This window comes from Carcharhinus amblyrhynchos, chromosome 16 (genome assembly GCF_965287045.1).
Source record: "Carcharhinus amblyrhynchos chromosome 16, sCarAmb.v2.hapA, whole genome shotgun sequence".
Taxonomy (NCBI): domain Eukaryota; kingdom Metazoa; phylum Chordata; class Chondrichthyes; order Carcharhiniformes; family Carcharhinidae; genus Carcharhinus; species Carcharhinus amblyrhynchos.
Genome location: NC_137339.1, coordinates 68,041,598 through 68,062,497, shown reverse-complemented (window position 1 = coordinate 68,062,497; position 20,900 = coordinate 68,041,598). Strand labels below are relative to the sequence as shown.

General features: G+C 48.3%; 1 protein-coding gene across 1 annotated transcript in view; it reads left to right on the top strand.

Moving 5' to 3' along the window:
* The window catches only part of LOC145353712 (uncharacterized), a 38,412-nt gene extending 17,727 nt beyond the window's left edge, over positions 1–20,685 (top strand). The window contains exons 10-21 of the mRNA XM_080204480.1: positions 1,694–1,751; positions 4,263–4,336; positions 5,492–5,531; positions 6,424–6,547; positions 7,681–7,769; positions 8,770–8,870; positions 9,664–9,743; positions 10,374–10,511; positions 14,480–14,549; positions 14,751–14,836; positions 17,386–17,441; positions 20,682–20,685. Of these exons, the coding sequence (XP_080060606.1) occupies positions 1,694–1,751; positions 4,263–4,336; positions 5,492–5,531; positions 6,424–6,547; positions 7,681–7,769; positions 8,770–8,870; positions 9,664–9,743; positions 10,374–10,511; positions 14,480–14,549; positions 14,751–14,836; positions 17,386–17,441; positions 20,682–20,685 (920 nt within the window). The remainder of the gene's footprint in view (positions 1–1,693; positions 1,752–4,262; positions 4,337–5,491; positions 5,532–6,423; positions 6,548–7,680; positions 7,770–8,769; positions 8,871–9,663; positions 9,744–10,373; positions 10,512–14,479; positions 14,550–14,750; positions 14,837–17,385; positions 17,442–20,681) is intronic.
* Positions 20,686–20,900: the final 215 nt, after the last annotated feature.

Genomic DNA, 20,900 nt, shown 5'->3' with positions numbered 1-20,900 from the left:
GGTGCTCCAATTTCATCCCACAGTCTAAAGATCTGCAGGTTAGGTAGATTAGCGGTGCTAAATTCTCCCTCAGTGCGCCCGAAGAGGTGCAAGAGTGGGGGAATTTTCACAGTAACTTCATTGCAGTGTTAATGTAAGCCTACTTCTGACACTAACAAATAAACTTAAAACTTGGCCAGAGACACCCACATTCCATGAATGAACAGAAACAAATGCGAAGGGTCAAATGCCCCTTTGCATGGAGGAGGGGGTGTTCAGGGTGGTGTCTATTCCACCACAGGTAGGAGAGTGGTTCTAACAGACAGACGCCCCCTTTAAATCCGCCTGCGGCTGACCCTGGCCTAAGCCCCGCCCTTTAGACTATGTTTGGAGCAAGTGGGCGGGGCCTTGGGGGTCGAGCGCTGATTGGCTGTTCGCGCGCATGTATCCATTCAGGGCGGGCTGTGAGGTATAAAAGGCGCGGCGGGGGAGCCGGTGGAAGGGTGGAGTGTGCAAGAGGGGTCAGTATGTGTGAGGTGACAGCAGCAAATTTCCAGCTGATGTACCCTCACATCAAGGAGGAAATTGCAAACTGTGACTTTGTAGGTGAGGATCCTGTAATTAAGCAGGAAGAGGGGGAGAATTCATTCCCCAGCTACATTCCCCTTCTGTTTTCAACGAAGACACTTCTAAAGCTTGTCTACAGCACTTGTTCTCTCTGGTGTGTGACCGCATCAAAACCAACCGGACTCTTTTAAAAAAAAACCCGCCTGAAATGCTGCACTGAATGAGAGTCATTTTCACTGTTAGGATCTGGCTAAATCAGAGTTTAAACTTGTACAGCAGGCAAGATAGCCAGAAGTGGTGTGTGTTGCAGCCACCAGGCCAGGCTGGTGAAGGATAGGAAAACCTAATTTTGTTTTCCAGGCCACATAACTGCAACAAAAGCTTGGAGTCCAGATTCAGAGCTCTCTGTTTGGGAGTTATGAATGCAAGTCGCTGAGCTCCACTTGCATGTGGTGATGCTTTATTTATTTCCTCGCAGGAGATGCAAGTAATTTAGGGAAACAAGCTCTAACATTGCAGGACTCCCTTGGTACTGACCCTCTGACAGTGTGGCACTCCCTTGGTACTGACCCTCTGATAGTGTGGCACTCCCTTGGTACTGACCCTCTGATAGTGTGGCACTCCCTCAGTCCTGACCCTCTGACTGAGTGTAGCAGTCCCTCAGCACTCCCTTGGCACTGACCCTCTGACAGTGTAGCACCCCCTCAGCACTGACCCTGTGACAGTGTAGCACTCCCTTGGTACTGACCCTCTGACAGTGCGGTGCTCCCTCGGTACTGACCCTCTGACTGTGGCATTCCCTCGGTACTGACCCTCTGACAGTGCGGTGCTCCCTCGGTACTGACCCTCTGACAGTGCGGCACTCTCTCTGCACTGACCCTCTGACAGTGCAGCACTCTGTACTGACCGTCTGACGGTGCTACATTGTAAGGGAGCTGCATTGATGATGGGTTGTGTATCCTTGCTTTGCTGAACAGTTTAATGGCCAGGAAAAAATGTGAAATCAGTCATTGACCAGCTTTATAACAGGAGACATTTTGAGTATGCGTAGACTTTCTCTGATGAATGTTGTTGGGTTTGTTTAAACCTTGCAAAAGAGATGTTTAACTGATGTTATCTAACTGGAATGTGTATCGTTCATATCTAGCGATTGACACGGAGTTGACAGGTTTGCATTCCAGCAGCTCCCCTATTGGACAGCTGAGGTAAGGACTGCTCTGGTCGTTTGAGCTAACTAACGGGCGGCACAGTAGCACAGTGGTTAGCACTGCTGCTTCACAGCTCCAGGGAACTGGGTTCAATTCCTGGCTTGGGTGACTGTCTGTGTGGGTTTCCTCCCGCAGTCCAGAGATGTGTGGGTTAGGTTGATTGGCCATGCTAACATTGCCCCTTAGTGTCCTGAGATGCAGAGGTTAGAGGGATATGGGGCCTGGGTGAGATTGTGGTCGATGCAGAGTTGATGGGCCGCATGGCCTCTTTCTGTACTGTGGGGTTTCTATGATTTTAACCTGGATAGACTTAGGGGAGCTGAGATTATTCCCTTGAGAACATGATGGGAGATTTACCAGCACGGTGCCAAGAATGAGGGAGCATCAGTTCATGTCGGAGAGAAGCTGGGATTGTTCTCCACTGAGCAGAGAAAGTTAAGGGAGAGATTGATGATTTGAGATTTTTTTAGCTACTTCTGACTGACTTGGAAGAAATCAGTGACTTGTGTAATTACAAAATCAATAATTAACATTTGCACAATGCTTTAACATTGCCATCTGCTGGAGCATTAAAGCAGATAATGGAACAGAATTACACCATTGCCTTTCACCACCACAAAACCCAAATCACATTACAGTCAATGTAATTTCCATTGTAATGTTGGAAACACAGCAGCTATTTCACACATAGAAAACTCTCTCAAACAGCAACGTAATATCAAGAATACGTTTTGGTGATGTATAACATAACATATTCTTGATGTTGTGATGTAACCTGATGGAGAAATATTGAACCACAGGCCTCCAAGGAGAATAATGGAACTTGTGGCATCCTTTTCGCCCAGCTGAGAGTACAGTGCACCCTCTGTGCTGACTGTCTGACAGTGCAGTGTGCCACCCTGACAGTGCAGTGTGCTACCCCCTCAGCGCGCTCAGTCTGAGGGAGTGCAGCCCCCTTAGCGCCCTCCCGCTGAGGGGGTGCTGCCCCCTTAGCACTGTCCCTCAGAGGGGATGCCGCTCCCTCAGCACCCTCCCTCTGACGGTGTGGGGTGGTGCTCCTTTAGCGCTGACCCTCTGGCACAGGGTGGTGCTCCCTCAGCGCCGACCCCGTGTCTCTGAGCACAGGAGTGGTAATCGAATGGGTTTTGATGCCGGCAGGATTGGAAACTGCAAGGACTCAGATTAGATGTGGATCAGAACAGGAATCTGGACGAAGGAGGTTGAGAAAAGAAGGGGTAACAGTTACACGGATGTTACAAAGGCAGACAATGTAATGTATGTGGAAGTTAACGCTCATTGGTTTTTGGGATGTGACCAGCCTGGGATTGTATCTTGAGGTTCCGAATGGTCTGCCTCAGATAGTGAGGAGTATTTTCTGATGTGATAGGAAAACACAATGGCTGGAATTATGGAGCAGAATAAGTCATGTCTGGTGCGAGAAACTGAGTTTGTGTTTCCTCCAAGTTAAATCTGCACCAGAACTGGAAAATGTCAGATATAACAGATTTTTGACAAGTTAAAGGCAAGGAGTGTAGGAAAGAGGGAAACAGTGAATTTAATTGGAACAGAGTAGGAGCTTGGGATAGCCTGTGTCCAGATGCAGCAAGACCTGAGCAATGTGCAGACTTGGACTGACAGGTGGCAAGGAACATTCACACCACACAAGTGCCAGGAAATGGCCATCTCCAACACGGGAGAATCTAACCATTTCCTTCACGTTCAATAGTAAGATCATCACTGAGTCCCCCACTATCAGCACCCTGGTATTACCACTGACCAGAAATTGAACTGGACTAGCTATATAAATATTGTGGTTACAACAGCAGGTCCAAGGCTAGGAGTCCTGCAAGGAGTAACTTGCCTCCTGAATCCCTAATGCCCGTCCACCATCTACAAGGCACAAGTCAGGAGTGTGATGGAATACTGCCCACTTGCCTGGATGGGTGCAATGCCAACACCACTCAAACACAACACCATCCAGGGCAAAACAGCCCCACTTGATTGGCACGCCTTCCACAAACATTCAGTCCCTCCACCTCCGACGCTCAGTGGCAGCCGTGTGTACCATCTCCAGAATCTACTGTCGGAACTCACCAAGGCTCCTTAGGCAGCAGCTTCCAAACTCTCAAATGTTATCATCTAGAAGGACAAGATCAGTAGATACATGTGAATACCACCGCCTAGAGGTTCCCCTCCAAGACACTCACCATCCTTTTTGGAGATATACCGACCATTCCTTCACTTGTGGCTAGGTCAAAATCCTGCAACTCCCTCCCAGTGGGCGTACCTACACCCCAGGGACTGCAGCAGTTCAAGAAGGCAGCTCGGCATCATATTTTCAAGGGGCAATTAGGGATGGGCAATAAATACTGGGCCGAGCCAGCGATGCCTATATCCCTTGTTAAAGAGTGGAGGGGAAAGGACAAGAGTTGGTCAGGCTGGGAATGGAGTCAGGATGTGGGGAAGGTTGGAGAAGAAAGTTATTAACTGGAGTTTCCGTGCCTGCAGCTTGTTTGACTCCCCGGAGGAACGCTACGGGAAACTGAGGCCAAGTGTGATGAGGTTCACTGTGTCCCAGATCGGTAAGTGGCTGGCAAATTGGACATGAACGGTGTGGAATCCAGGCTGATTCCTGGAAAATGAATCATTTTCTGGGACGGGGAGGGGAAGAACAGCGAGGGGATGGGAACGGGGTTGGTGGCACACTGGATGTTCTTTGAAAGGACTATCACGAGGCTCACTGGGCCAAATGGCCTCCTCAGCTGCAGTCTCTTGTGGCTCGAGCAGCAGAAGTCAAAGTAACCCATGGGAGGAATGGGAAAGACCAAAAAACGGGGGGCAGATTTGTTGGGGTGGGGGGTGATGGAAGGAGGAGGAGTGACCTGTTAATGGCTTTCAAAACAAGGAAAGGGGTTTTGCGAGGTCAGAAATAGAAAAGGTGGTTCTGTGTTTTTGGTGGGTGGAATCTGAACGAGAGACCTTCAGTATCAGAGAATCGCACACAAATCAAATGGGGAATTGGGAACTTCCTTTTACCCAGGGAGTGGTGAAGAACTCTCTCCTGGGGAGGGGGTGTTGGTATTGGGGAGAATGTGGGGTGTCCCCCTCAGGGGAATGGGAAGAATGTAGAACTCTCTCCCAGGGGGAGTGGAGAGAATGCGGGGACTACCCCTGCCCCCCCCCTGCTTCTGGGGAGATGCAGGGTCCTGCCCCCACGGGGGGAGTGAGGAGACTGGGGACTTGCCCCCCCCACCAACGCCACCCCTCCCTTACCCAACACCCCCCATGGAGAGACTGTGGGGACTTGCCGCACTCATGGGGGAGTGGGGAGTCTGCGGGAACTCATCTGCCCCCCCGCCTCCCCCTCAACAGGGGAGTGGAGAGACTGGGGAATGCACCCCCCCCCCCCCCGGACCCCCCAACCCCCCCACGGGGGTAGTGGGGAGACTGCAGGGACTCGCTCCCATGGGGAGTAGTTGAGGTGAAGAGTGTAGATATATTTTGGGGAAGCTGGATAAACATGTGAGGGAAAGGAATTAAAGGACATTGTAATTTGGTGAATGAAGATGGATGGGAGGAAGCTCGATGGAGTAGATGGGCCAAATGGCCTGTGCTGTAATGTCCCCTTTCAATAAATAATATACAAAATCTGCGATGAAGACAACACCCAGCCTGGGTGGATTTATCCAGATTTTCTGATCACGGTCAATCTTTAAATATTTTTTTTCTCCTTAAAGGCCTCTCCTTGTTTACCCAGCAGTCTGATACAGCCAATGGGTGAGTCAGTTCATCAGGGGTTGGGAGGTCAGAATCTGACCCTTCACCCACTGCGACCTTTCTAACTTCCACAGCCCCTACAACTCTCCCTATCTCTGTACCCTCCTCCAGCCCCTACAACCCTCCCTATTTCTGTAACCTCCTCCAGCCCCTACAACTCTCCCTATCTCTGTACCCTCCTCCAGCCCCTACAACCCTCCCTATTTCTGTAACCTCCTCCAGCCCCTACAACCCTCCCTATCTCTGTAACCTCCTCCAGCCCCTACAACCCTCCCTATCTCTGTAACCTCCTCCAGCCCCTACAACCCTCCCTATCTCTGTAACCTCCTCCAGCCCCTACAACCCTCCCTATCTCTGTAACCTCCTCCAGCCCCTACAACCCTCCCTATCTCTGTAACCTCCTCCAGCCCCTACAACCCTCCCTATCTCTGTAACCTCCTCCAGCCCCTACAACCCTCCCTATCTCTGTAACATCCTCCAGCCCCTACAACCCTCCCTATCTCCGTGAGCTCCATTAGCCCCTACAACCCTCTGAGATCTGAGCACTCCTTCCATTCCTACCTTGCATGCTCCATCAGTGGCTGCGGAGGGGGCCCTAAAGCTCTGGAATTCTCTCTAAATCTCGATACCTCCCTCCCTCCCTCTGTCTCTCCCTCTCCTTCTTCCTCTCCCTCTCTCTGTCCCTCTCTTTAACACACTCCGTAAATTCGATCGATTTGACCAAGCTATTTGCCGCTGGTCCTAACATCTCATTATGTGGATCGGACTCAAATCTTTGTCTCACTTCTATTCCTTCGAAACACTTTGGGACTTTTTACCTGCTATTAGGTAATTATAGATTACTGTATTCAGTTTTGAGGTTACAGTTGTTTAATTCTCCTTCACCGCTCAGGTTTTCTGCCCTCTGCTACAACTTCTACCTTTTCCCACCGAGTTTCGGGCCCCTGGATGCCGAATTCACCTTCCAGTCCTCTAGCTGCTCTTTCCTCGCTAAATACGGGTTTGATTTCAAGAAGGTAGGTCGCTGGCCTGAGTGAGGAGAGACTGTGAGGTTGCCGCTGAGGGAGCAGGGCCCACAGGGTGATGGTGGGAATTGAGGCCTGGAGGGGTGCTGTCGTTAGGGAGCGAGGCCTGGCGATGGTGGAGGGGGCTGTCAGTGGAACTGACGCTGTGGGAGGGGGGGAGCGAAACCACGGGAGTAGTGGGAGTGGGGGACGCTGTTGGTGGGATCGGGGAGGTGTGGGGCTGTTGCTAGGGGGGGCGAAGCCTTGGGGCAGGGAGCGGCTGTTGCCAGAGAGTGAGGCCTTGGAGGTTGTTGCTGGGAAGATGGGGCCTAGGCAGCCTGAGGGGTTGGGAGGGGAGGTGGGTAGTGCAGGGTGGCTGCTAACACCAGGGAATGGGGGGCAGGGCGGTGGGGAAAAACTATCGCAAGGGGCACGGGGTGGAGCGTAAGGGGCCATTGCTGGGGTCTAACCCCCTGGGGAGTTGTTGTTAGGGAGTGTGGCCTGGGAAGGTCAGTTAATGGGGATGGAGTGCCTGTTATTGAGGAGCGAGCCTGGGGACTATTGCAAGGGAGCAGGCCAGGGATTGGGGGTGGGGGGGGTGGGGGTGCAGTCATTGGTGAGTGGGCCCGGGGTTATGGCTAGGGAGTGGGGCTGGAGGATGGTGTATCAATGGGCTGGGTTTGGAGGGGCCGTTGCAAGGGAGAAGGATCCAGGATTGGGGGGGGCCATAGTTAGAGAGCAGGATCCCGGGGGTCAGTCAGTGGGCTGCAGGGACTGATAGGAGAGGGCTGCCTCCAGGGAGCAGAGTCCTTGGGGAGGGGCTGTTGCTGGGGAGTGGGACCTAGAGATAGGACCTCTTGCTGGGGAGTAGAGGTGGAGGTGGGGGGAGATGGTGTGTTAGCGGGTTGGGTTTGGCAGGAGTGGTGGGGCAGTTACGAGGGAGCCAGGCCCAGATGGGGATGTTGTCGCTAGGTGGAGGGGCCTGAGGGTGGGGGCTGTTGATAGCAAGTGGGGCCTGGAGGTCGACATGGGGGAACAGGGCCTGGGGAAGACATTCAGGTTTAGGGCTCGCACCATGGTGGGGATTTGCTGTCAGGGAGTGTGGAGAAGATGAACTCCAGATTGTGATCTTCCTTCCCCCTTAGTTTTTCAGAGAGGGGATTCCGTACCTAAACAAAGAACAGGAATCGAGACTCCAAGCCCTTCTCGCCGCTGGAACCTGGCCTTTGAGCAAGTAAGGAGGGAGGGTAGCGACCTCTCACGGGGGTCTTATCCAAACGTTACTGCAGACTGTCTGACTGGGAGAGGCGTCACACCCTGCCATCATTTGAACCTCAATCTGCACCTTCTGTCTCCAGGTCAGGGATTAGTCCAGAGTCCCTCTCCTGGGAGCTGACCAGGATTAACACGTGTCAGTGATGGACTGAGATGAGGCTACCAGAGGCTAGAGAACCCAAACTCCGCTCCCAGGCCCAGCTCTGAACCTGGGCCAGGTCTCCTTGCAACTCCCCCCACCTGCCCCACCTCCACAACTCTTCCACCTTCTAAAATGTATGAACCAGTGTGTCTCAGCTCAGGAAGAGGCCATTCAGCCCATTTTGCCCTCGACTAGCCCTTTGGATGATCTATCCGACACCGGCCCTGACCAGTGTCATGCTTGGGACCGAGCAGGAATGAGTGACGGATATTGTAGTAAACATCGACAAATTTAGTCAAGAATTACGGTAATGACATTTCTTCATATGAGCAATTGTAATTGGAGTGAGAAATAAGAAAAAAAGGAAGTAATAAATTTATTGGAAGGGAGAAACACTCTCGAAACAAAATAAGACGGACTGATAGTTATACAAATAACAACTGAGGGGGGCACCGCGCTGCCGGAGGGCCGGCGCCAAGGGGGGCCACTGCGCTGCCGGAGAGTCAGTATTGAATCCGAGGTGCTGTCTATTCGCTTGTAGATGTTAGTGTTCTGTTTAAAATGGGAGAGGATTTTGTGTTTCTCTGTTCTGATGACAGAATTTATCACTCCACCAAAATCACGACAAACAGGTGACGTGGGCATCAGTAATTTGTCGCCTGTGGGATCTTGCTGTCCTCGAATCTGTGGCAGTGGTTACAGCAATGAGTGGGGCTTGCAACTAGCTGATTGGAGTGTGAAACACATTGGGATGTCCTGAGCCGCTGAAAGACTTCAGTTCTGAATGGAACTAATCGCTTTTCAACGTGTTCCCCAGCTCTGCCTCGAAGGACCTGTTGAAGATGATCATTGCAGAAGTTTCCGAGTGGCTCGCTCGTGCTCAGGAGGGAGACTCGCTCACACTGTCCGGCCTCCCAGGTAATCTCATCGTCAACACCACCTCGCCACTCAGATCGGCAAAGTAGCAAGACTGTGTGACAAAGCGGTTCCACCCTACCGCTACCCACTAACAGGCAACACTGAGGGGTCGGTGCTGAGGGAGTGCCGCACAGTCAGAGGGTCAGTGCTGAGGGAGTGTCGCACTGTCAGAGGGTCAGTACTGAGGGAGTGTCGCACTGTCAGAGGGTCGGTGCTGAGGGAGTGTCGCACTGTCAGAGGGTCGGTGCTGAGGGAGTGCCGCACTGTCAGAGGTTCGGTGCTGAGGGAGTGCCGCACTGTCAGAGGGTCGGTGCTGAGGGAGTGCCGCACTGTCAGAGGGTCGGTGCTGAGGGAGTGCCGCACTGTCAGAGGGTCGGTGCTGAGGGAGTGCCGCACTGTCAGAGGGTCGGTGCTGAGGGAGTGCCGCACTGTCAGAGGGTCGGTGCTGAGGGAGTGCCGCACTGTCAGAGGGTCGGTGCTGAGGGAGTGCCGCACTGTCAGAGGGTCGGTGCTGAGGGAGTGCCGCACTGTCAGAGGGTCGGTGCTGAGGGAGTGCCGCACTGTCAGAGGGTCGGTGCTGAGGGAGTGCCGCACTGTCAGAGGGTCGGTGCTGAGGGAGTGCCGCACTGTCAGAGGGTCGGTGCTGAGGGAGTGCCGCACTGTCAGAGGGTCGGTGCTGAGGGAGTGCCGCACTGTCAGAGGGTCGGTGCTGAGGGAGTGCCGCACTGTCAGAGGGTCGGTGCTGAGAGGGCTGCTTTTGCAGATTTAGTTAACATGCTCTAACTTCTTGCAGGTCTCCAGGTGTTCGAGGTCCAGTTGGTGTTGAGACAAGGGATAGCCAACATCTGGACTGAGATTGAAGATCAGGACAAGGTGAATGCTGACATCTGGAAGCAAAATGTGTATTAGAAATCAAGGAGGAAGTGAGAGTATTTATTGTTGAGGTGAGGTGTGACGGTCTGGAGAAGTAGAGGGTGCAGATGGAAAGGACTCCAGGCTCGAGTGGTGCAGGTTTTGCAGGGTCGGGTTGCTGGTAGGAGATGGGGCAAATTGGTGGGGGGTGCTTTAGTGGGGGTGGGATTCCGGTGCGGAGGTCCTGGGGGCCAGCTGCGATGGAGCACAGGGATATAGGAGGGTAGTGGGGTGGAAGGGACGGAGAGGGTTGTGAGAAGTGGGGATTTCAATGGGGACGGAATGGAGCTGGCGGGGAAATGGGGCTGGTGGGCGAGGAAAGGTGAGAATGTGGGGTTAGCGAACAAGGGAGGGGAAGCTGTTGGTGGGAAATGCCATCAGTTCATAAATGTTGCCGAGGAAAAGCACCACCAAATTTAATCACCACCTATTCCCCTTCTAACTCAAAATTGATCCTTTCTCTGTCTGTGCCCTTCTACCCGGATTCTCTCCCTCTGTTTCCCTCTGTCCTACGGTCTCTTTCTTCCTTGTCCCACCTCCCCCCTACCCGTGCTCCCTGGCTCTCTCTCCCCCCCCCCCGCCCCTCCCCAGGTTGTGGTTCAGAAGGTCAGTTATTCCAAACGGACACAGTTGGAAAACTCGGTGACAGATGGTTGCCGTGTGGATCGGGTGCTCGAGGCAGCATTAGGATTTACCCAGGTGTTCCGTGATCTAGTTGGAGCCAACAAGGTAAGGAGCACACAGCCGGAGAAAAGTTCTCCCTAATATCAAGGATTGAATGGGAGGCACACTGTCAGGGTGAAGAAGAGGGAACATTATTCAGTATCTAACCTCATGCTGTACCTGTCCTGGGACAGTGGACAGGGATATTTACTGTGGTGTCAGGAAACAAAGGCAGTTTTAACTAATCTAAATTTCTATTTGTGGGTTTTAATAGTAAGGTTTAGTGTTACATAGGTTTGATTTTGTGCTTCTGTGTAAGAAAGAGTTAAAACATCAGTTAGCTTCATGTTAAACAAAGGTGCCAGTGTGTCTGTGATTTTTGATTACATTTAAATATGTGCTTGCATTGAAATTAAACATTTATGGCGCAAAAGCAATTATAAAAGTTTTTTTAAAAAAGAAGCTGTTGCTTAGCAACCAGGATCACCCGAGCTTAGAATACATTTTGAGTTTAGTTTTAAACTGGAGCAGAAGAAGCTGGACAGGACAGCAGAACTGCCAAACTAAAACTTCCTGGTTTCTGGAATTTCATTTTGGGGAGTTGGGACAAAGAGACTATTCCTTTTATGTACCTTCTTCCTGAGACAAAGAACAAGATGTTGAATAAGGTCCTGTTGGGTGAAGTTAAAGCAGAATTAAAGGGACAGCAGCAAGACCCAGATTTAAAATGAGAAACCAGACATCCAAGAGAAATCCAAAGTTTAGTGATATCTGAATACAACCTGTGAAGCAGTGGCATTCTGGATACCTGAGGGATTGTGTGGAAGCTTGAGTATATGAGTCAATGCAGGGCAGAGAAATTCTAAAAGGAGAGCTAGAAATCCTGGGAGTGGATCCTTGGCAATAACATCAAAGAGAAATCATTGTTATAAGAGAAGATTCCAGAGTGTATTTTCTTTTCCCCTGACAGTGGAGCTTGGAAACACTCGTGTGGAAGCCAAGAGTTCCAGTACAATTGGTTCACACTGTTGGTAGGGAGAGCTCATGAGATGTCTGTGTCTCCATCTGAACAGGTGTCTTCAGAGTATGATGCAGTAAGGAAAGTTTTCCTTTGAGCATATGAGTTGATTCCTGGACACACCTGTGTTGATTTTGAGAGGGTAAAGCAAAGTAATTTTGATTATTGAATATGGGCAGTAAAGTTAGAGGGAACAGACAGAGCCTATATATAAATGATTCATTTGGGAGAATTGGAAGGTCCACTACCTCCGATGACATGAACTAATTGGGGGAATGTAAAATTGAAACTGCTAGGCAGGTAGCAGAACTGACAGATGGTTACAAACTGGTCCATAGAACCAAATGTTTTTTTTCTATCATCCTTATAAATTTGAGAAGGATAGAAGGTGGGCAGGTGAAAGGAAAATAAGTAGTCTGGGAAGAGGGGGAACAATTGGGCATGGTTAGGAAATTTCACCTGGGATCAGAAAGGAAAGTGCATAGGGTGGAAGTGACATTCAGAGGCCTAAGTGTTCCCATTGTAAGAAGAGGGACATATTTGGGCAGATTGCTGGAATCTGAATGGGAGACCAGTTGCAGTAGTAGGGGAGGCAGCCGCTCAGTAGAAGATGGCAGTGAACACTGCAGCAATGATGCAGGTGAAACGTGCTCCCTCAGAATCCGTGAGAAAGGAGAATAAGTCTTGAGGTATTTGAGAATTATTTACGTACTGGTGAAGGAGGTAGGGCTATTAGAAGTTCTGGATGTTTTTTTTGAAAGGAGAGGATTTCCCTTACTCGTCTGACAATAAGTATACAAATTTTGAGAGATGCAGGAGTGGATTAATCATTGGTGGCTCAGGATACAGTTTGTATTCCAGAAAGATTTAAGAAGGTGATAGTATTCATTAGGGATGAACCTGTTTCTTTGTGTAAAATTAGCTTAAGAAATAAGTTCGTAAATGGAATTTTTACAGTAGGAATTATTCTTCAAGTACCTATTGGAGGAATAGATTTCATTCTGGGTAATAATTTGCCTTCTGGAGTCAGTAATATATTAGCTTAATTCATTCATGAGACATGGGTGTCGTTGGCTGGCCAACATTTATTGCCCATCCTTAGTTGCCCTTCAAGGGTAATTGAGAGTCAACCATATTGCTGTGGCTCTGGAGTCACACCTGGGCCAGACCGGTTAAGGACGGCAGATTTCCTTCCCTTAAAGAACATTAGTGAACCAAATGGGTTTTTCCGACAATCAGCCATGGTTTCATGGTCATTGGCACATTCTTAATTCTAGATATTTATTTGTTGAATTTAAATTCCACCATCTGCCCTGGTGGGATTGGAAGCCCGGTCCCCAGATCATTAGCTGCGTTTTTGGATTAATAATCTAGCAATTAGGCCATCACCTGTGACAACCGTATTGCAACAGGCATGTCAATCTTAAATCAATTTTCAGGAAATATTGTGGACAAAAATGAGACACGTATTACAGGTAGCAAGCTACTGAAGCAAAATCCAATTAATGGAGAAAGATCAGGTTTCACATTTGAAAGCGGGTTTTGCGAATGGAAAAAGGGAATCGGTGAGAAGAATTGAGAATCAGTCATGGAAGGTGGAACATGTGATTGGAGAATTGAACTGTCTAAATGATAAACTTGTAAAAGCGAACTTAGCAACGGTCAATTTTAAGTTAAAACTTGATGAACTTAAAGAAAAGTATTGTGGAAAAGGCCTTGACAGGAAAAGGAAATGCTAATAAATCAGAATAATTGTTAGACCGTTGTCATGAAAACGGCAATGAGATTCTGGAACCTGGAAGTTAAATAGATGTGTGGTAGGGAGTGTCGCAATTCTAACGTTGTTCCTCTGAATAAAAACTCATTGTCAAATAGTAATCCACTTGTCCAGTTTTTTCATGTTTAATAAATGTTTTACTATTTTAGAAGTTAATTGGTAGTGCAGGAATTCTGTTCATTCACATAGTCATTGAGGTTTATAGCTTGGAAACAGGCCCTTCAGCCCAACTTATCCATACTGCCCTTTTTCTTAAACCCCTAAACTAATCCCAATTGCCCGCATTTGGCCCGTATCCATCTATACCCATCTTAACCATGTAACTGTCTAAATGCTTTTTAAAGGACAAAATTGTACCCACCTCTACTACTACCTCTGGCAGCTTGTTCCAGACACTCACCACACTCTGTGTGAAAAAATTGCCCCTCTAGACACTTTTGTATCTCTCCCCTCTCACCTTAAACCTCTAGTTTTAGACTCCCCTACCTTTGGGAAAAGATATTGACTATCTACCTTATTTATGCCCTCATTATTTTGTAGACCCCTGTAAAATCACCCCTCAGTCTTCAACGCTCCAGAGAAAAAAGTCCCAGTCTATCCAGCCTCTCCTTATAACTCAAACCATCAAGTCCCAGCAGTATCCTATAAATGATTTCTGCACTCTTTCTAGTTTAATAATATCCTTTCTATAATAGGGTGACCAGAACTGTACACAGTATTCCAAGTGTAGTCTCACCAATGTCTTGTACGACTTCAACAAGATGTCCTAACTCTTGTATTCAATGTTCTGACCAATGAAACCAAGCATGATGAATGCCTCCTTACCACTCTGTGCACCTGTGACTCCACTTTCAAGGAGCTCTGAACATGTACACCTAGATCTCTTTGTTCTGTAACTCTCCCCAGTGCCTCACCATTAACTGAGTAAGTCCTGCCCTGGTTCAATCTACCAAAATGCATCAACTCACATTTATCTAAATTGTACTCCATCTGCCATTTGTCAGCCACTGGCCCAAATGATCAAGGTCCCATTGCAATCAGAGATAACTTTCTTCACTATCCACTAGCCACGAATCTTGGTGACATTTGCAAATTTACTAACCATGCTCTCTGAATGAAGCAATAAAAATTAGGGTCTGTGAGTCAGGATTCTTTTTTGGGAGTTGACTGCACCAACTGTGATGGTATCTAAAACCATGATTAGATTGTTGGGTCTGATCATTTTCTCTCTCTTTGCAGCCTCTGGTTGGTCACAATATGCTATTGGACTTGATGTATATTCACGATAAGTTTTACAGATCACTGCCAGGTAACAAGATATCTGTCCATAAATAAAGCGTGAGGCTCATTTTCTGTTGTTCTATCTCTGCCAAGCTCCATCTCCATCCCCCCAACCCACCCCAATTGCCCCACCTGTGTGCCTACCCAGCCTGCCTGCCTCACCTTCCTGTGCTGACTGTGTCGTTTCAATGCCCCCTTTCCTGAGTCTCTTTCTCTGGTTTGTTTTCAGAGAGTTTTGCTGAATTTAAGGCCAATATACACAAACTCTTCCCTTCTGTCTTTGACACCAAACACATCAGCAAACGGATGAAACAGGTAAACAATCCATCCAACACCATCTCAAATGCTTGTGTGTGTGATAATGCAACTTTTCCAGATACAGGAGTGTGTTGTCAGTGTGTGAGCAAGAGAGGAATGTCCCTCATAGACATTCATGTTTATGTTGTATAAATGTCTAGTTACAACCTGTGCACTTCTATCTAATTATATCATCAAGCAAGTGTTTTGCTTTACTTATCTACCAATCTTCAGACATGAGTATGATAGATGATAGTATAACATGAGACAAATGTCCCATGTCCACTGTTGTGTGTTACAACAGATAGTTACAAGCTGGAGCTGCACAAGATTCAATGGAAGTCTTGTATGCATATTGTGTGACTGATGTCTGCCTGGAAATTGGCAGTTTCCATGGTCCTAGACACTTATCTGGGTTTGCATGAATGGGCCTATTAGTCATTTTGTCGCAACTCATCTGTTCGCTTATGCAGGATTGCAATATCACACCAATGCCTTCTTGACTGTTAGACGGTCTTATCAAAAGATCTTGAAGTCTTTACTCATCTCTCCACATATTGTCCAAATGCTTCAAGTGGCAGTCAGAGTATCAAATTTTGTTCTCTTAATTAACAAGGACACAAATATTACCAAGTGAAAGCTATCAATTTATTAGCCCCATTTATACTTTCCCTTCACTAGAATTTACATCAGTGCCAGATTGAAATAGTTCACTGAACTGAATTGCACTCAACATTAAAACAATTTCACTCTTAACCTGCATGAATTTGTGCCTGGATTAAAATTCCCACATGTTCAGCAAAACATCCTGGAATTCTGCCTCTGGCCAATAAACATGAATCCCAGTTCATAACGTTTAAAAAGAAAGCTTTATTATTTGCACATCCCTTCTATCCGTTTGACTTAAACTATGATCGCAATATCAGATAGAAAACGGTACAAGCCACAAATATTATCCATTCACGAATAGAGAAACATAGCACAGGCTTTAAAACAACAATAACCAAAATTTAATTCTGTAAGCTTTTTTATGGTTGCGTTTTAAACTTCCAAAACTGCCTGTAATTAAAAACGCAAGGATTGATGAAACAAATCTACGAACATCCACGTAAAACCAGAACACGCGTTCTCACAGCTCGTAGATTTTAAACAGTTAATTTTCCGCATTCTCTCTGACTATAGCTTTGTAAAGTGATGGAGCACTACAAGCTCTCAACCCCTTTGATTAGAATAAGAAACAAGATCCTTCATTATAACTTATTATGACAATCCTCATCTGGATGTGTTTGCACTCTGCGTTCACCATCTTTGATATGGGGCCATTCATACCAGGGCTGGGGAAGAATTACACAGAGGTGGATGATTACTTTTCCCAAATTCTCTTTGTTCTTTGTATTTGGGTGCCTCTTTCTCTCTCTAAATTCCATGATGTGGAGATACTGGGGTGGCCACAGTAAGAAGTCTCCCAACACCAGATTAAAGTCCAACAGGTTTATTTGGAATCATGAGCTTTTGGAACACTGCAGTGCTTCAAAAGCTTGTGTTTCCAAATAAACCTGTTGGACTTTAACCCGGGGTTGGGAGACTTCTTGCTCAAAATCCCAAACAGTTTTTGGGAGAAATTGGTCCACTGCAGCAACCTGCATCACGACTAGAGGGAGCTGTCATCCCTGAATGAGCACTTGATTCAAAGGAAGTCTTATACTGTGTTACTGACGCCAGCCTGGAAACTGGGAGTTTTGTGGCACACAGCACCAGGGATCCAGGTTCAATTCTGGCCTCGGATGACTGCCTGTGTGGAGCTTGCACATTCTCCTCGTGTCTGCGTGGGTTTCCTCTGGGTGCTCCGGTTTCCTCCCCCAGTCCAAAGCTGTGAGGGTTAGGTGGATTAGCAGGGTAAATACGTGGGGTTACAGGGATAAAATGTAGGTAGTGTTGCTGTCGATGCAGGCTTGATGGACTGAGTGGCCTCCTTCTGCACCATAGGGATTTTATGATTCTATTGGGCTCCTTAACTCTCATCAAGTTGCAGCACTGGTTTGTCAGAGCTTCCCTGTGAGACTACATTTAAGAGTCAGCAACTTGTGTGATTTTTTTTTAAAACCCTTTCACCGGGGAGTGAGAGGATGTGGATGGTGGGACCTCCCCAGATACAGGGGTGCGAAAGGGTGGATATAGTGGGATTTCTCCAGATACAGGACTATATGAAGATGACTCCAGTGGGACCTCCCCAGATACAGAGGTGTGTGAGAGAGTGGAGTCATTGGGACCTCCCCAGATACAGGGGAGTGAGAGCAGGTTTTAGTAAGACCACCCCAGATAGGGGAGTGTGTGAGGGTGGCTTTTAATAAGACAGCCCTGGATAGAGAGGTGTGTGAGGGTGGGGTCAGTGGGACCTCCCCAGATACAGGAGTGTGAGGGGATCAGGTCATTGAGACCTCCCCAGATACAGGAGTGAGAGAGGGTGGGGTCAGTGGGACCTCCCCAGATACAGGAGTGTGAGAGGATGGGTTTAGAGGGTTCCCCCCCCCCCAGTTAGAGATGATTTTTTTTGTTGTCTTTTTCAGGAATTTCAGTCCCTCCAAATTCATCATCTCTTTGCCCTTCATTCTGCTTTAGAAAGGTAAGTGGAGATGGGATTGAAAGTAAACAAGGGCAGTGGGTCAAACACTGAAAGTAACCAAAAGCTAAGTTCAAGAGTATGATTTGATGGAGCCTTTTAAGCGGGAGAGAGGTGGAGAGGTTCAGGGAGGGAAATCTGGAGATTGGAGCCCCAGGCACAGCTCTCAGTGGTGGAGTAAGGGAATGGGGAGGGACAACAGACTGCAATTGGAGGAATGCAAAGACTGTAGGGGCTGGAGGAGGTTACAGAAATAGGGAGGGTTGTCGGGGCTGGAGGAGGTTATAGACATGGGGACAGTTATAGGGACTGAAGAAGGTTACAGAGGTAGGAGGGTTGTAGAGGCTGGAGGAGGTGACAGAAATAGGAAGGGTTGTCGGGGCTGGAGGAGGTTACAGAAAAGGGAGAGTTGTAGAGGCTAGAGGAGGTTACAGAGATAGGGAGGGTTGTAGGGGCTGGAAGAGGTTACAGAGATAGGGAGGGTTGTAGAGGCTGGAGGAGGTTACAGAGATAGGGAGGGTTGTAGAGCCTGGAGGAGGTTACAGAGATAGGGAGGGTTGTAGAGGCTTTAGGAGGTTACAGAGATAGGGAAGGTTGTAGGGGCTGGAGGAGGTAACAGAAATGGGGGTGTAGGGTCTGGAGGAGGTTAATATTGATAAGTTTGTGGTGATTGGAGGAGGTAACAGCAATCACGAGAGGTGAGATGATGATTTGAAAACTAGACTACAGATGGAGGTGTTATTGGACTGGGAACTTGTGTAGGTCAGTGAGCAGAGTGTGTGCTGGGTTAACAGAGACTGACACTGAAGACTGATCAACTTCACCCTCCACCTTTGTGTTCATTCAGCAGGCTGATAGATCTCGCACAGCGCGGACCCTCAATGAAGCACATCACAGGCTGTGAAAAATACGGTTAGTGGGACCGCTGACTATTCCTGTCCCCCTCCTACCTGGAGACAGAGAGACAGATATTAGAGCTTGAAGGAGACAGAATGGAAAGAAAAATGAAAATGGGAGACAATCGAAGGGAGAGAATTGGTCACGTAAAAAGAGATGGCGAGATGCAGAGACACAGGCAGTCAGAGAGGGGGTTTGCTGATGGGATGGCGGAGGCCTGAGGGAGGACAAAGCAAGAGGTGGAAGAAATGCAGGAAGTGTACAGGATGCAGAAAAGGAGACAGGCTGAGTGGGAGTAGATACAGAAGGTGTGAGAGAGACTGAGAGATGAAAGAGATAAAGACGGACAGGTTAGCAGGGGAAAGGTGGAGAGACACGGGGAGGGAGAGTCACGGGGTGGGAGGGGGAGTGGTGGGGGAGGGAGGGACATGTTCGAGAGACGTCAGTGTATGTGAGAGGGAGGGACTGTCTGTGTACGGATATCACCCTGCGAGAGAGAGAGAGAGAGAGAGGACTAAGAGACACCAGTCAGTGTACAAATATTTACCTGAGAGAGAAGGCCTGAGAGACACCAGTGTACAGGTATTTCCCTGAAAGAGAGGAATCGGGACACCAGTCAACATACAGATATCTCCCTGAGAGGGACTGAGAGACATCATTCAGCGTACAGGTATCTCCCTGAGAGGGACAGAGACACCAGTCAGTGTACAGATATCTCCCTGAGAGAGAGGGATGGAGATACCACCTTACAACAATCTGTGGTCCCTATTTGCTTCAAGAAGATGACCATTATCCTGGTACCTTAGTAAAGCCAAGTAGCGTGCCTGAATGATTATCAGCCGGTGGCTCTGATATCCATCATTATGGAGTGCTTTGAAAGGTTAGTCATGGCACAAATCAATTCCAACCTCTCGGACTACCTGGACCCACTACATTTTGCCTACTGCTGCAACGCGTCCACAGCAGATGCCATCTCCCTGGCCCTGCACCCAACCTTAGATCACCTAGATAACAAGATCACCTAGATAACAAGGACACCTATGTCAGACTCCTATTTATTGACTGCATCTCAGCCTTCAACACCATTATTCCCATGAAACTCATCTCCAAACTCCGTGGCCTGGGCCTCAGCATCTTCCTCTGTGACTGGATCCTGAATTTCCTAACTCACAGACCGCAATCAGGAAGGATAGACAACAACGTCTCCTCTGTGATCATCAACACCGGTGCCCCACAAGGCAGTGTTCTCAGCCCCCTTCTATACTCCTTATACACTTATGGCTGTGCGGCCAAATTCCCCTCCAATTCAATTTTCAAGTTTGCTGACGATACCACCATAATGGATCGGATCTCAAACAATGCTGAGACAGAGTCCAGGAATGAGACAAAGAATCTGGTGAACTGGTGCGGCAACAGTGATATCTCCCTCAATGTCAACAAAACGAAGGAGATTGTCATCAACTTCAGGAAGTGCGAAGGAGAACATGCCCCTATCTTCTTCAACGGGGATGAAGCAGAAAGGGTCAAGAGCTTCAAGTTTTTAGGTGTCCAGATCACCAAAAACCTGTCCTGTCCCCCCACCCCGCCATGCCGTCACTATAGTTAAGAAAGCCCACCAACGCCAGGTATTTTCTGTTCCACCTTCTGTCGGGTAAAAAATACAAAAGTCTAAGGTCACATACTAACCAAGTCAAGAACAGCTTCTTCCCTGCTCCTGTCAGACTTTTAAATTGACATACCTTACATTAAGCTGATCTTTCACTACACTGTAGCTATGACTGTAACACGTTCTGCACTCTCATTTCCTTCTTTATGAACAGTATGCTTTGTCTGTATAGTGCGCAAAAAAATTTCACTGTATGTTAATACATGTGACAATAATAAATCAAAAATCACCAGTCAGTGTCGCGATATCTCTCAGAGAGAGAGCAAGGACTGAGAGACACTAGTCAGTGGACAAGTATCTCCCTGAAAGAGAGGGGACTGAGAGACACCAGTCGGTATACAAATATCTCCCTGAGAGAGAGGGAACTGAGAGACACCAGTAAATGTACAGATATCTCAGAGAGAGGGGATCGAGAGACACCAGTGAACGTACAGATATCTCCCTGAGAGAGAGGGGACTGAGAGACACCAGTCGGTATACAAATATCTCCCTGAGAGAGGGACTGAGAGAGATACCAGTAAATGTACAGATATCTCAGAGAGAGAGAGAGAGGGGGGGGATTGAGAGACACCAGTGAACGTACAGATATCTCCCTGAGAGAGAGGGGACTGAGAGACACAGTCAGGTAGATGAACATTGTTGCAAATGAATTAACCTCCAACTCTCCTGTTGTGTTTTAGCTGAAGGAGGCTATCCACATGAAGCCGGGTTTGATGCCTTTATCTGTGGTACAGGTCTGTTCATCGGATTAAGATTGCTCAGTTTATTGATAATGTGGCACTTACAGCCATTTGGCCTATCTCCTCCACGCTGCTGTTATTGTCCTCCAAGGACTCCTCCCACCCCCCTCTTCATCTCATTCCCCGCCACCATATCCTTCCATTCCTTTCCCACTCGTG